The sequence below is a fragment of the Gossypium hirsutum genome, chromosome D03 (genome assembly GCF_007990345.1).
Source record: "Gossypium hirsutum isolate 1008001.06 chromosome D03, Gossypium_hirsutum_v2.1, whole genome shotgun sequence".
Taxonomy (NCBI): domain Eukaryota; kingdom Viridiplantae; phylum Streptophyta; class Magnoliopsida; order Malvales; family Malvaceae; genus Gossypium; species Gossypium hirsutum.
This window is the reverse complement of record NC_053439.1, coordinates 15,480,843-15,493,968: the sequence shown is the minus strand read 5'-3', so window position 1 is coordinate 15,493,968 and position 13,126 is coordinate 15,480,843. Positions and strand designations below refer to the sequence as shown.

General features: G+C 29.8%; 1 protein-coding gene and 1 long non-coding RNA gene across 2 annotated transcripts; one reads left to right on the top strand and one right to left on the bottom strand.

Annotated features, from left to right (window-relative positions):
* The first annotated feature begins 1,557 nt into the window (after positions 1-1,557).
* On the top strand, positions 1,558-6,817 carry LOC107950783 (uncharacterized). The gene is made up of 5 exons (XM_016885741.2): positions 1,558-2,158; positions 5,144-5,538; positions 5,662-5,855; positions 5,960-6,390; positions 6,465-6,817. The coding sequence occupies exons 1-4, from the start codon at positions 1,866-1,868 to the stop codon at positions 6,356-6,358; spliced, it is 1,281 nt and encodes a 426-aa protein (XP_016741230.1). The 5' UTR covers positions 1,558-1,865; the 3' UTR covers positions 6,359-6,390; positions 6,465-6,817.
* A 3,934-nt stretch (positions 6,818-10,751) lies between these two features.
* On the bottom strand, positions 10,752-12,782 carry LOC107950953 (uncharacterized). The gene is made up of 2 exons (XR_001698282.2): positions 12,357-12,782; positions 10,752-10,997 (listed from the first exon to the last, which is right to left on the bottom strand). It is a non-coding gene; the product is annotated as an uncharacterized lncRNA (long non-coding RNA).
* Positions 12,783-13,126: the final 344 nt, after the last annotated feature.

The following is a 13,126-nucleotide window of genomic DNA, read 5'->3' as shown; positions in this document are numbered from 1 at the left end:
TTGAAAACAAAAATCAAAACTTTGTTTCAAAAATTTTAACTTTCCTTTGAAATGACTAAAATAATATATTTTTATTTTTAAAAATATAAACTTTCTCTAATTTTTTTCTTTTAAAAAATCACTACTTTTCTTAAAGATCAAAAATTTTATTTCGAAATAGTTGAAAACAAAAATCAAATTTTTGTTTTAAAAATTTAAACATTCCTTTAAAATGACTAAAAAATATATTTTTATATTTAAAAATCTAAACTTTTTCTTAAGATCAAACCTTTTTAAAAAAAATTATTTTGGGGCTCCTAAGGGCAGAGGACCGACGGTCTGGTGATGTCCCCTTCATTGGAGCCCAAAATCCGATTCATCATGACATGCTATGGCAAAAAGAAAAAGAAACCAAAAATAGCATGCTTGTTGTTGTTTTTTTTTTTTACCTTTTTTAAAAAATACAGAATATGAAAAGCCTCCTCTTTTCTTTTTTTCTTTCATTTCGTTTTATGTATATATATTGTTGTTCAATCTGGTTTATTTGTTGTAAAAAAAAGATAATAATAATATTTAATAATAATAGTAGTAGTAATAATAATTTGAGCCCTCAACAAGCAAAAAAAAAAAACAAAGGCTTTGAATGGACCAAAATTGAGTGGGCTTGAAACGGGTCAGAAAAGAACAAAAATTTAAAGTAAACAAATGGGCCCCAAATGAGCTCGGACAAAAAATAACATCTACAAATTAAACTAAATTTACAAAAATATAATAAAATATAACTAAAATGCTTATGTTCAAGCTCAGGAAGTGTAAAAATTAGTTTAATCAACCAGATTGAATTAAGACAGATCAGTTGTTTATTAAAGACACATCTTTATAAATTTCAGATATGTTTAGCAAATAACAGTGTAGGTAGAAAAAGTATGATGTAATTAGAGTTGGTTGATTCGTAGGCACTTTTCCATTCCAAAGAAAAAAAAACAATTATTTGAGAATAATTTGAAAATTTTAATAATTAAATTAAATTATATATAATTAAATTAAATAATTCGAAATTTTGGAAATTAAGAAAACGTGGCTTTACCCACAAAACAGGGTCTCTCCAATGGAATCGCGGTGTAGGTACGAGATATTAGTCAATAAATATTAATTTTGTTTTTTATTTTTATAATATTATTGTATATTAATCAGTCACAGATTCTTAGGAAAAAAAACTTGCGTTTGTAACTAAGACTTGAGAGTAAAACTTATACTTTATAAAATTATACGATAAAATATTGAGATTTTATTTGATTCTTCTTTTGAATTTGTAAATAAAAAACATTAATGTATAAAAGAAAAACATGACAATTAACAATGTAACCCTTGAGATATTATTTCTTTTTTTTTTGTTGTTGAGAAAATTAAGATATTATTTCTTAAATATAAATTATCATAATCAAATCACTTTTTTTTTGCTTTAATATGTTTTCAAAGACTGTTCTCTTCTAATAATTAAATATAATATAAAATACGATACAATAAAATAACCTAAAAATAATATATTATATACTACTCGTTTCCTTAAAGAAAATTATACTACTCGTCGAGACATTTTCATTTGATAAAATCTATTTCCGAAAGTTATATGAAAAAAAAAATCATTTTGTTCTATATTCCAAAAAAATGGTAATCATAATAATTAGCTGATAATTAATTAACTCAAACAAGAAGATGAAAACTTATTAATTGAGATCATCAGCTTACTTTATTATGTCTGACTAACACTAGGATTCAAAATCCAAGATCCGACATTCTTGTATCGCAATCTCTGTGACGGATCAAGCCAAGCTGAAACCAGCACTGCCGAAGAAACGCTACTCTTCACTACAGCCGTCAACACCATGCGGTGGCCGGCGGTGAAAAGTGGGGGGCTGGGGGTGGTTGCGATGACATACGTGGCGGTAGACTATTTACGCATCCTATCCCCAACGTGGCACGAGCGTCTTCAACCCGTACTCTGGTCTTTACTCGCCCTCGTCGCCGTCACGCGCGTCCCCTTTTACCGTCACTGGAGCGCCGAGTTTCGAGCTGCCATCTCTTTCCTTGCTTCGATGATATTTATGCTCTCAGCTCTTCTTTTTGAAGCCTGCACAGTTCGTTTCGTTGCCGTTGTTCTTGGACTCAATTGGCACAAGTAAGATTACTTTGCATCTTGTTCGCGTTGAAATTGGAATAGGCCTAAATGTTGAACCACCTTAAGTTCGATCTGATTTTATCTGATTTGTGCATTTTCTTCGCATTTTATTACGTGGGTTGTGTTTATTTCGCTGTTTTTTGTTGGGTTCAGTTTCAGTTTCATCGATATGATTAGTGCCTGTGATTTGATTTAGTTTTAATACATATTAAGTAGTTTGGATCACAATTCCAGATTTATTGCTTGCAAAGAGAGTCTCAAATGCTTATCATGAAGAGATATATGATTAGCAATAATAATAAGTTCTGTTTTATCAAATAAATAGAAGTTTAGTGTTAAGAGCGACCAGCTTTGCTCCAGATGTTTCAGGCTTGGACATTGTTTCTTGCCTTTATAAAGTTGTCAACTTACAATTTGAATCCTGCTAATGATAATTTGCAGTTTGAGAAGCGTTTTCCAATCTATCTTGAGCTTTAATTGGATGACATTTATGATCCATTTTACTTGATTTTTATGTGCCTTTATGAATGATTTTTCATAGATTTTTCTTTCCAAAATGAATGCAATCTTTACATGACTGTAATAAATGAGCTTGAGATACCACTTGCTAAACCAGATTGCCTTATGTCACATCATCGGTTACTCTTGTCTTACACCGTTTGGTGATTTCAAGTTAAGAATGTTTTAAACCAAACAAATGATAAAATAGATAGAAGGATCCAGTAGTGAAGAAAGTTATGTACGGAGACCTCTGACTCTGTTTTCTGTCAATACAACCATGCAGCATGGTACGGAATTAGGAAATTGAAACTTGGGTCCATTTCAATTTCCATTCCAGAAACTTCTTCATACCTGCATCTTTTTTGTATTCTTCAAAGTCCACCGCTTTGTGGAATTTTTGAGGAGAAACACACTTGTCACTGACTGTTTTATAGGTAATTTGTTTAATCTCATTTGATTGTTGAAAAGGTCTTGTATGAATAGAGTTCTTACATTTGTATTTAGAGGGTTTTCAATCATGCTTTGATTTCTACTTTTTGGCTATCACATTTGTGCTTGTCATCTGCCTGCACCAAATTGATCTAAAATGGTATGCCCGTATTCAACTGATGATGTTCGTTCTCACTTATTATTGTGAAAACTATCCCTTTATAGAATCGAGCAGTGATTCTCTGGGTTTCTAAGGCTGCCTTTGGAATCCACTGAACCTACCTTTTGGGTGATTTGCTTGAATTTTGATGCAATTGCACCACAATAGTCTTTGCATAACAATGTTGGAATCCTTCATTCACGCCACACCTTATATTTTCAACTGAACCCTTTAGGTTCCAGTTAAAGTTGCTAGACTAAATAAAATGATTTTATGTCATTAATTATATAAAAATAAATGGGAATAAATAGATAAGTGCAAACATGTAGATTTCAGGGAAGTAATTAATTACTAGATTATGGCTCACCCACAATGTGGGTGAAAAAAATTTATATAGTAAATATATTTATAAAAAGTTAATGTAAAAAACAAGTAAGGCTTTAGTTGAAATGGTAAAATAAAAATATTGAAAACCATGGTTCTTTTAGGTTAAAGTCTCATTGCATTTTTCTAAATTTTACATAAAATATAAAATGATATCAATACCCTCTAGTAATGTTTTTTATTTTATAAAAAGAATGCGCTTTCATTAGTTTTTCAACTGAGTTGGGACCTGGTTAATGGGTGTCACCAACTCAATCAACCTAATAGTATAGATATAAAAATAAACCGCTATAAATAAATAGTTGATGAAATATTTATATGAATACAAATGATACATCACTATTTAAATAAAATATAAATATTATATCAATAATAAAAATAAATAAAAAATATTATACTTTTATTATTTTATTAATGAAATTAAAATTATATATGTTCTTAATAATCCCATAAATATCAAATAACTAATTTTATGGCCACCATTGTTTTTAGTTTCACCGGAACTTATCTCATCATCCATCCAACTAGTCCCTAAGAGGAGTTTGTATAATATCTTCCATGTTGCCCATGGTCTCAAGTCTTAACTCTCCTCTTTGAAGTTCTTCCTTTTTGCTCAAAGGCAACTGCCATGTGTTTTATAATCTATTATATAAGCTGGATATAGATAGCAACATGAATGTATGGATGGTAACATTTTATTTCTCACTTTATAAACAGTGAAGTTTAACAGAGGAAATAGATGAAGAATTCTATATCTGTTATTCTTTTCCTGAATTTTGATTTGAGAAACATCACGTGCGATTAGAAAGTTGAATCTGGACAAGATTTCAAATCTGAGACACCTAGCTCTCCTGAGAAGAGGGCAATTTACGACTGAGCTTTTTCAAGTGATGGTTTACTTCTATCTGACTTTATTTTTATGAAAACATCGATCACACAAGACACGTAGTTGTTGTAACTTTTTACACATGCCTTCCAGGTATATCTACGTAGAAGATCAATATCATCAAATCATAAAATTAGTTTCTTTTGAATAGTTTATTGTATGGACAAAAGTGAGAATTCAACTGTAACTTCTTCTTTGGCTCTTTAATTGAGTTCTTTCCCATAAGTTATTGTATGGACAAAAGTGAGAATTCAACTTGGAATGCTGTATTTTATGCAGCTTATTTACAATGTGATAGCAATTAGGTATAGTTACAAGGATAGGATCTAACAAAAAGTTAACAGGGACTATGCGAATGAATCATATTTTAACTTCATAGTTGGTACATACAGATGAACTTAAATAATTAAACATTTTTAATGAGGATCTTTGTCATTGTGTAATGATTTGAAATGCGTACATGACATATAAATCAGAGTTGATAGTAGCTTAAGATGTTAAATTTCTGCATGATTTGTATTCTCTAGGAACTAAAACAAAACCTTTCTTTTCCTAAATTGCTTCATTTGTAACTATATAATCAAACTTTAATGGGACCATTTCTCAAATTTGTAATATTTAACAGTGGTAGGCCTCCTCTTCCTGATACTGGTCAATGGTTGCTCCTGGCACTAAATGAGAAACTTCCTGAAGCAGTTGTTGAGATACTAAGGGCTCACATCATTGGCTTGCACCATTACTTGATGTTATTTATAATGTTGGCCTTCTCTGTACTATTTGAGTCTGTAAAAGCTCCTGGTCTTGGATTAGGTGCACGATACATGTTTACCATGGCAGTCGGCCGTCTTCTACGTGCAATAACTTTTGCGTCTACAATTCTGCCATCAGCCCGCCCATGGTGTGCTTCATCACGCTATAGTATCCCTGGACATCCTCATCGTTGGGCTCAGAAATATTATGTTCCTTATGCTTCTGATGCTAATGCCATTCGTCAAGTAATAGAACGGGATATAGCATATGGTAATTTATATGTTTATATTTCTAGGTCTATATTCTTAGCAGGTGTTTTATTGTTTTTAGTGTATCTATTTGTTACTTCCCTGTCTCCAGAAGTATGTCTTAAAGTTCTCCTCTTCTTTGCAGTTGATACTGTCAATTACACTGCAGACTACCGTCCAGATTGGGGTTCAATGAGCTTCCTAATAGATTTTCTGCGACCCAATACATCAGAAGGATCTTCATGGTACAGTCTGCTTAAAAAGGCTGGGGGCGGCTGCAATGACCTTGTATACAGTGGCCACATGTTTGTTGCTGTGCTGACTGCAATGGCATGGACGGTATTGTTTTAATTCACTCAGAACATGGTCTCTCATTCTTGTTATGGCTGTTGTCAATTCATAAATGACCAGAGTCATTGACCTTTCAACATCTTAACTTGCAGGAGGCTTATGGAGGGTTTAGCTCAGTTCTTATATGGCTGCTTGTTATGCACAGTGCTCAGCGGGAAGTACGAGAGCGCCACCATTATTCTGTAGATTGTGTTGTTGCCATCTATGTGGGTATTCTTCTTTGGAAGATGACTGGTTTTATCTGGTCGGCTAAGGGTGGAACTGGAGATAGCAGACTCACTAAGCTTGGGAAAATTCAAGGTAGACTACTCCAAGCAGCCAAGGATTCCGACATGGATGAAGTAAGGGAGCTTCTCAAAGATGTTGAGTTGGGGAATCAAGAGAGCCTGAAACAAGGGCCGAGCAAGGTCATGTGGTTGTTTGCTAGCGGAACTATTTTCTTCTCACTTACCATTGTTATTTTGGCCTTCACATGGACAAGCGATGGCTAACTTCTCCAGCATAATATTACCACGGTGTTGAGGTTAGAGATGACATTGGGTATGTATAATTTAGTTTCCCTTTTGACTGAGGGCTTATGTAGTTGTATTTGTTCAGGTTCTTTACTCCGTTACGACACAAGAAAGGCTTCGTCTTGGACAGTGTTCGCATGGGACGAGGAGAGTTTTACAGTTACATGTGAAACTTGGTTGTAGCTTTTGGTTAAGGAAGTCAATGTTTAGCTAGACTTGAGCTTACATTATCTTGTTCTAAGAGCTGTTGCCTTCACTTTCCATAGATTTATGAATTTTGCTTCGTACCTTTTTGTTATGAATCTTGCTTGTTTTGGCATTTTAAATTTTAGTGTTGGAGGACAGAATTTGGGATCGACAAGATATAAAGATATTATGGACAAGTAGAGACAACAATATGGAGGCTTATAAGCTTGCCAGATTCTCTATTTCTTTTAACGATGCTTCATTCTTAGATGTTTTACCTGATTCTAATTGATCTATAAATAAAAGCAAGCTTTTATTTCAAAAAATAAAGAAAAAAAAATGTTAGAAATAGAAAGCCGATTTGAGCCGGGAATTGAATTTTGAAATTTATATTAATCAGAAATAATAAATACGGATAGGGAAGTATTGCTCCGTTGCAAGGTTCAAGCTCGGATCGAAATTATATTTTTCTGGCCATTCCCCACAACTTTTAAAAACACTAATGTTCGAGTTTATTCTTGTTTTGGTCAACCCCGTTAAGTTGATAACAGACCTTTTTCTAACAATACTTATTTACTTTATCAAATTGATTCTAATTTTAAATAATTCAATAAATTTAATCTTTCACATTTACAAATCCTATCAATTTGATCCTCAAACATCCTAATCAAAGCTTCCAACTTCTAAAAAGAGGCATTCCACGTCTATAAATTTGTAAAACTTGAAAAAGAACAAAAAAAAAATTCTCTCAATTAACGAGCAATTTTCCAAGCCAATTGCTGATGACATTGAGTTTATCTTAAACCTTGTTTCCTTTTCTATTTTTCATTAATTTTCTTCTAAATATAATATTTTATAACCCTTTGATTGATAAAATTTTGGTTAAAGAAAATGAAAAAAAAATAAAAAAATATTTTAAATTTACTCTTGTCGTTAACAATATGATATTTCCTTATAGGTACATAGAAATATTCTTCAAAGTTGGTCCTTAAAATTGAAAATTAATTCCAAAGTTAAAAAAAATATGGCTTTGAAAAATCCAATTGTTCAATTAATAATTATATAGTAAAAAAAGTATGAACATTTAATTTTTCATAAGAAAAAAATGTGAAAGAATTAATTTAATTTTCTTTTGTTACATTGATAATTATTATTATTTTTAAAATTTATAAATTGGTTAAGAGATTATTATGTGTTCTATTTATCTTTAATTATTTTTTTAATTTTTAAATCCAAAATAAGCAATATGTATCACTAATAATATGATTTAGTGCCAAATCATTTACCAAATTAATTAAAATCCAAAATTATGCTACTCAAACTGAAAATTTATTTTTCACAAATATTAAATTATTTATATAATTTTATTATTTATATAATATTAAAATTTTTTGTTTTCTGTTATTTTAAATGGTGTTTAGTTAATTTCTAGCACTAATTTCTTAAAAATATAAACAAAAAGAGTTATTTACCAAATTGGATAATTTCAACCATAAATGAAACAATTAATAGATGTCGAATGCCTTTGTTTTAAAAGTTGAAAACTTTGATTAGGAAGTTTGAGGATCAAATTGATAGAATTTGTAAATGTGAAGGGTTAAATTTATTGAATTATTCAAAATTAGGATCAAAATGATAGAATAAGTAAGTATTGAGGGTTAAATGTGTTATTATATTAGTTAGAAAAAGACTTTTTTGTCAATTTAACAGCGGCTGAGTAAAACAGGAACGAATTCAAACATTAGTGCCTGATAAAAAAAATTTAAAATTGGTTGACCAAAACAGGAATGCGGGCATAGTTGAGTGACTATTTATATAGTTTACCCTAAAATCTATTAATTTGGATGAGGAAAAAAACCTTTTTGTTATACATCATGATTTTTTAGGAATTGATTATTGACAACAGTGGTTAATTTTCTTATCACAGAAAATCTTCAAAAAGATAAACGACTAATCATAAAATGTGCTTTATTGTCATGAAAAAGGTCTTACAAATATCTATTGAATGGATCAAGCTAGAATAGGTTTTAAAATTTTTGGGTTATTTTCAAACATTTAAGTTTGAAAAAGGGCCTCACATATTTAGTCGAGTTGGTTTTGGGTTAGAACAATCTAGATCGGGTTAAACCATGTTTTAAAATTATTGGATTAGTGCATGCCGTTTATTTTCACGTTTAGGAGATTTCAATTTTAGGTTTTTTTTTGTTTTCTGCATTCAGATCATTTCATGTTCAAGGCTTTAAATTTTTAGGTTATCATTTTAGTTTGGATGCTTTCATGTTTAGTAATTCACATTTAATTTAACATGAATTATTTTTAATCAATTTATTTTAGATTTAATTTACATTTTTTTGTTGATAAGCCATTGGCTTGTTGGCAAAAGTGGAGGTATCGAGTTTTGAATACTCAAGTTTGAAACCCATCATATGTAATTATTTGTGTGGGTTTTAAAGTCTCACTATGTTCTATAATGTTCTGATGCCAAGTGTGGATCTTAATCTGAGTTAGTTGGTTTTGTTTGGATTTTTCTAGTTTTTAGTCCAATTGTGTTGTGATAATTTGGTTCTAATTGTTCGAACATTTTTATACCTAGTTGTGTTGTAATAGTTCAATTCTATTAGTTTTGGATTTCTATTTGTACCATTAGTTTAAACTTTCAAAAAAAGTTATTTATATTTTTTACTCATTTTTTGTGTTTGATAATTGTTGTAATAGTTCAATTCTATTGGTTTGGAATTTATATTTGTACTTTAATTGTACCATTAATGTAAATTTTTAAAAAGAATTTATTTATATTTTTTACTCATATTTTTTTGTTTGGTAATTAAAGTCAATAACGTTAAATTTGTTTAATTTTTAAAATAAAATTAGATCAACATTAAAAAAATATTATTTATTTGATTTAAATTTATTATAAAATTAATGATCATCTTAAATAATTTTTGAAATAAAATAAATTATTATTAATTTAAATTAACTAACCTATAATATGAAAGTTTTTAATGTTACTAGGTTTAGTTTCTTTTTAAATTTTCATTATATACATTTTATTATTAATAACTTTTATGTATTGTTTGATAAACTAAAAAATTAAATACTTACAAATAAAGTGTTGACATGTTTAGTATAATTTTTAAAATTAAGTACAATATATAATTTAATGAAAATTTTAAAAATTTAAAGGCAAAATATTTAAAGGATAATGTTAAAATATAAAATAAAATAAAATAAAAATATTTGAAAAATCTATGTAAGTGATAATTAGTTCATTACCAAATTATGTTTAATCTAAAATGTTGTTATCAAACAACACCTTATTTAATCTACAATGTTGTTATTGTTAAAACATTTATTTAATCTAAAATTTTGATATTATAACATTTATATAATCTAATTTTTTTTGGATGATTTAAAATAGATGAAAAGGTTAAAATAAAAATCAATAAAAAAATCCTTTTATGATTTCAAAATCAATAAGAATAAAATAAAAATGAAAGGAAAATTTTAATTTTTTTATAAATTTTGTTAGTGGTGAATTTAGGCAAAGGTGAAGAGGGTGGCGGAGATTTGAGGTTCACCTTGTTCGATAAAAGGCGTAGAGCCATTGGATAAGGTGGCAAGAGATGAGAGTGAGGAGCAGGTGTAACACCTTGTACCCATCCTAAGGACCGCTATAGATGGAAGATGTCACTAGACTGCTTTCTTGTAAAAAAATTGAAAATTTATTTAAGAAAATAATTAAGAAAGTATTTTTATAAAATAATGGAAAATAGATAAAATGAAAATTTTGTTTTAAAACCATTTTGAATTGATTTAAAGGTGTTCAGAGTTGTCCGGGAGCACATATGAGCCTTGAAAGGCTCATTTTCCGCAAAATAGTTCAAGAGCATTATCAGGAACTCAAGGATTGATACCTAAGGTCTTGAGGTCCTAACCTAGGTCACTATACTATCCAGCAACGCATTTTGGAAAACAAGGGTGTGATACCTGTGATAGAGGTATTGGGCCCTAGGTCCCTGAAGTTGAAAATTGACTAAAGAACACCTTAAAACATGCCTAAACAAAATCACATCAATTCATCATGAACAAAAAAAATTTTAAACAAAATTTAAGATCATTTTGGCCTAAATACATAGCAAAAAAAAACATTCAAAAGTGGCATGGCTTAAACAAGGACTTAAGAAAATTCAAAATAATTTAAACTTTTCATTCAACATTTCATTATCATTCTTCAATCTAAGTTGTTATATGCATGCCAATAAATCAACACTAATGATATTCATACACTTGAAATACAACCTTAAAAGTTCGATGGGTGATGTGATGGTCCCAAACTGACACCATGGCTTCTCAACAAGTCCAAAACTTAAAAGTTCGATGGGTGATGTGGTGGTCCCAAACTGACACCATGGCTTCTTGACAAGTCCAAAACCTACATGTTTAAACAACTAACGCGTGAGCTTAAAAAGCTCAGTAAGTACTGAATGATAAACCTATTTATCCTATCCTAATATTAATGTTGAGTTCCTTAGCAAGAATTGTTTAAGGTTCAAAGTCATCATATCACCCCATTTTAATTGATTCAAATTTGATTATGAATTAGGGAGACCAACTTACTGATTAATGGTTCTTTAACGATTCTTATTGAGAATTCATGTTTGAGATTCTCATTAAAGGTACTAGTATTGTCCAAACTAAAGTTTATAGCCCTTTTTTTTTACTTAACTTTCTAAATTATACACATATGAGTTCCACTTATGGCTTTGAATTTATTATTTTACCTATAGTCTTTTAAGTTGTTAATCCTTAACATGTTCCACTTTAGAATATATTTTAAAATTTTAGTCATAGGCACATCTTATTATCAAGATTTTAATTTAATTAGCCTAAAATAAACACTAACAAAATGACTTAAATACACCGGACCCACCCCACACAACAACATTGCACATAAGTGCATCCATCCTTACACAACCAATCTACATCTAAGTCCTAAGCCTGAATGCACAGATCTTTGTATACAAAAATAAAGTTACCAAACTCCAGGCAAAATTTAGAATACATATATATCCCTATTGGCATGCCAATCGTATACTACTATTTCACTAAGTTTGTTAGGGCACAATATAGCCATAATTAACTTAACAAATCAAGAGCAATAACACATTTACTATTTATGCATATATAGATTTCAAAGTTTCATAATTTCAAAGATTTGCTAAAGAACTAATTGTCTAGCTATACATCTAGGCATTTTGAAAGCCTTGCTTATACGCGGTTCAGGTGCCATAATAGCAAATCTTCGAGAATGGTCATTATGACCTCATTTACAAATTCAAATTTTAGTTTATAACTCTTATTTAATTTTTTCACATATCACATCCATTAGTTAAACCAGGTGGTGGTAACAACATACTGATCAATAAATTTTTCGATAATGACTTATCAACACATTTCTCCTTATTTTCAACCATGTGTTGGTTTTATCAATCACTTTGCAACACATACATATTAATCACATTTTTATCACATTAACATTATATTTCATAAATTGCACATATTTCAATCACATTTTGTATCCATTCAATGGAAACTAAACTCTCATAGCACCTTATTAGCAATTTTGACACTTCATACTCAAAGTTCATTAAATTGTAACTTTCCCAATACTCTTTAATTCATAAAATTTGCAAACATACATTTTAATACCATTTTCATGTTTGTTCTACAATCCATTAAACTTTCCTAAACATATTAGCATAAGATAATTATGAGTATTCAAGGTACTTACCTTTGGATGCTCTAAAACACCAATTCAAGCTACCATAACTTGAATCCATGCTCAAATTAGCTTGGAAACTTCTTGCTCCACAAACCCCCATTTCCATAAACAAAAAACAAACCAAAGTAGTAATCAAACCCTTTCTAAACTTTCTCATAATCATCAAACTCAAATATCATTCAACGAGAGTTAGAAAAATGCCATTCTTATCTTTATGAAGCTTTCTCTCTCTAACTTCCATTTTCTCTCTCAAGAACCACTAAATATCCTTGCTGAAATTAATACTTTTAAGAGAGTATTCAAGCTCATGAAAGTGTTTTCTAGGTGATTTTTGACAAAATCCTAAGCTAGATGTCAAAATCTTTGAGGAGATTTAAAGAAAAATGCAAAGAAAATGGAAGGAGAATATAAGGATCTCTATAGAGGTGTGGTCGACTGTTGTTGGCTGTTGGGGGTTAGTTCTACACCTTTCTATCCTTAAAAAAATTTTCAAGTAGGCCAGGGGCCTCAAATCCACTATACAAGCCCAAAGCCTTAAAATAATTATGGTTCTCTTCTTTAAATAATAATCCAATAGCCTAATAAATTTCCATATACTAGTCATATCATCAAATTAATATTTCCAATATAAAACACTTGAAAAATGACAAAATTACCTTTTTATGGGAAAATTACTATTTTACCCCTTTTGACTATTTGTACAATTTCTTCTTAATAATAGGCCATTATCACAATGAAATATAAAAAATTCACTCATAATTTTTAATATGGATCCACGA

Bases quoted from the DNA above. Each gene is read 5' to 3' on its own strand.
- LOC107950783 (XM_016885741.2), top strand. From the start codon at position 1,866: ATGCGGTGGCCGGCGGTGAAAAGTGGGGGGCTGGGGGTGGTTGCGATG. The intron at 5,539-5,661 runs GTAATTTATATG...TCTTCTTTGCAG, and splicing joins AGAACGGGATATAGCATATG to TTGATACTGTCAATTACACT. The intron at 5,856-5,959 runs GTATTGTTTTAA...CTTAACTTGCAG, and splicing joins TGACTGCAATGGCATGGACG to GAGGCTTATGGAGGGTTTAG.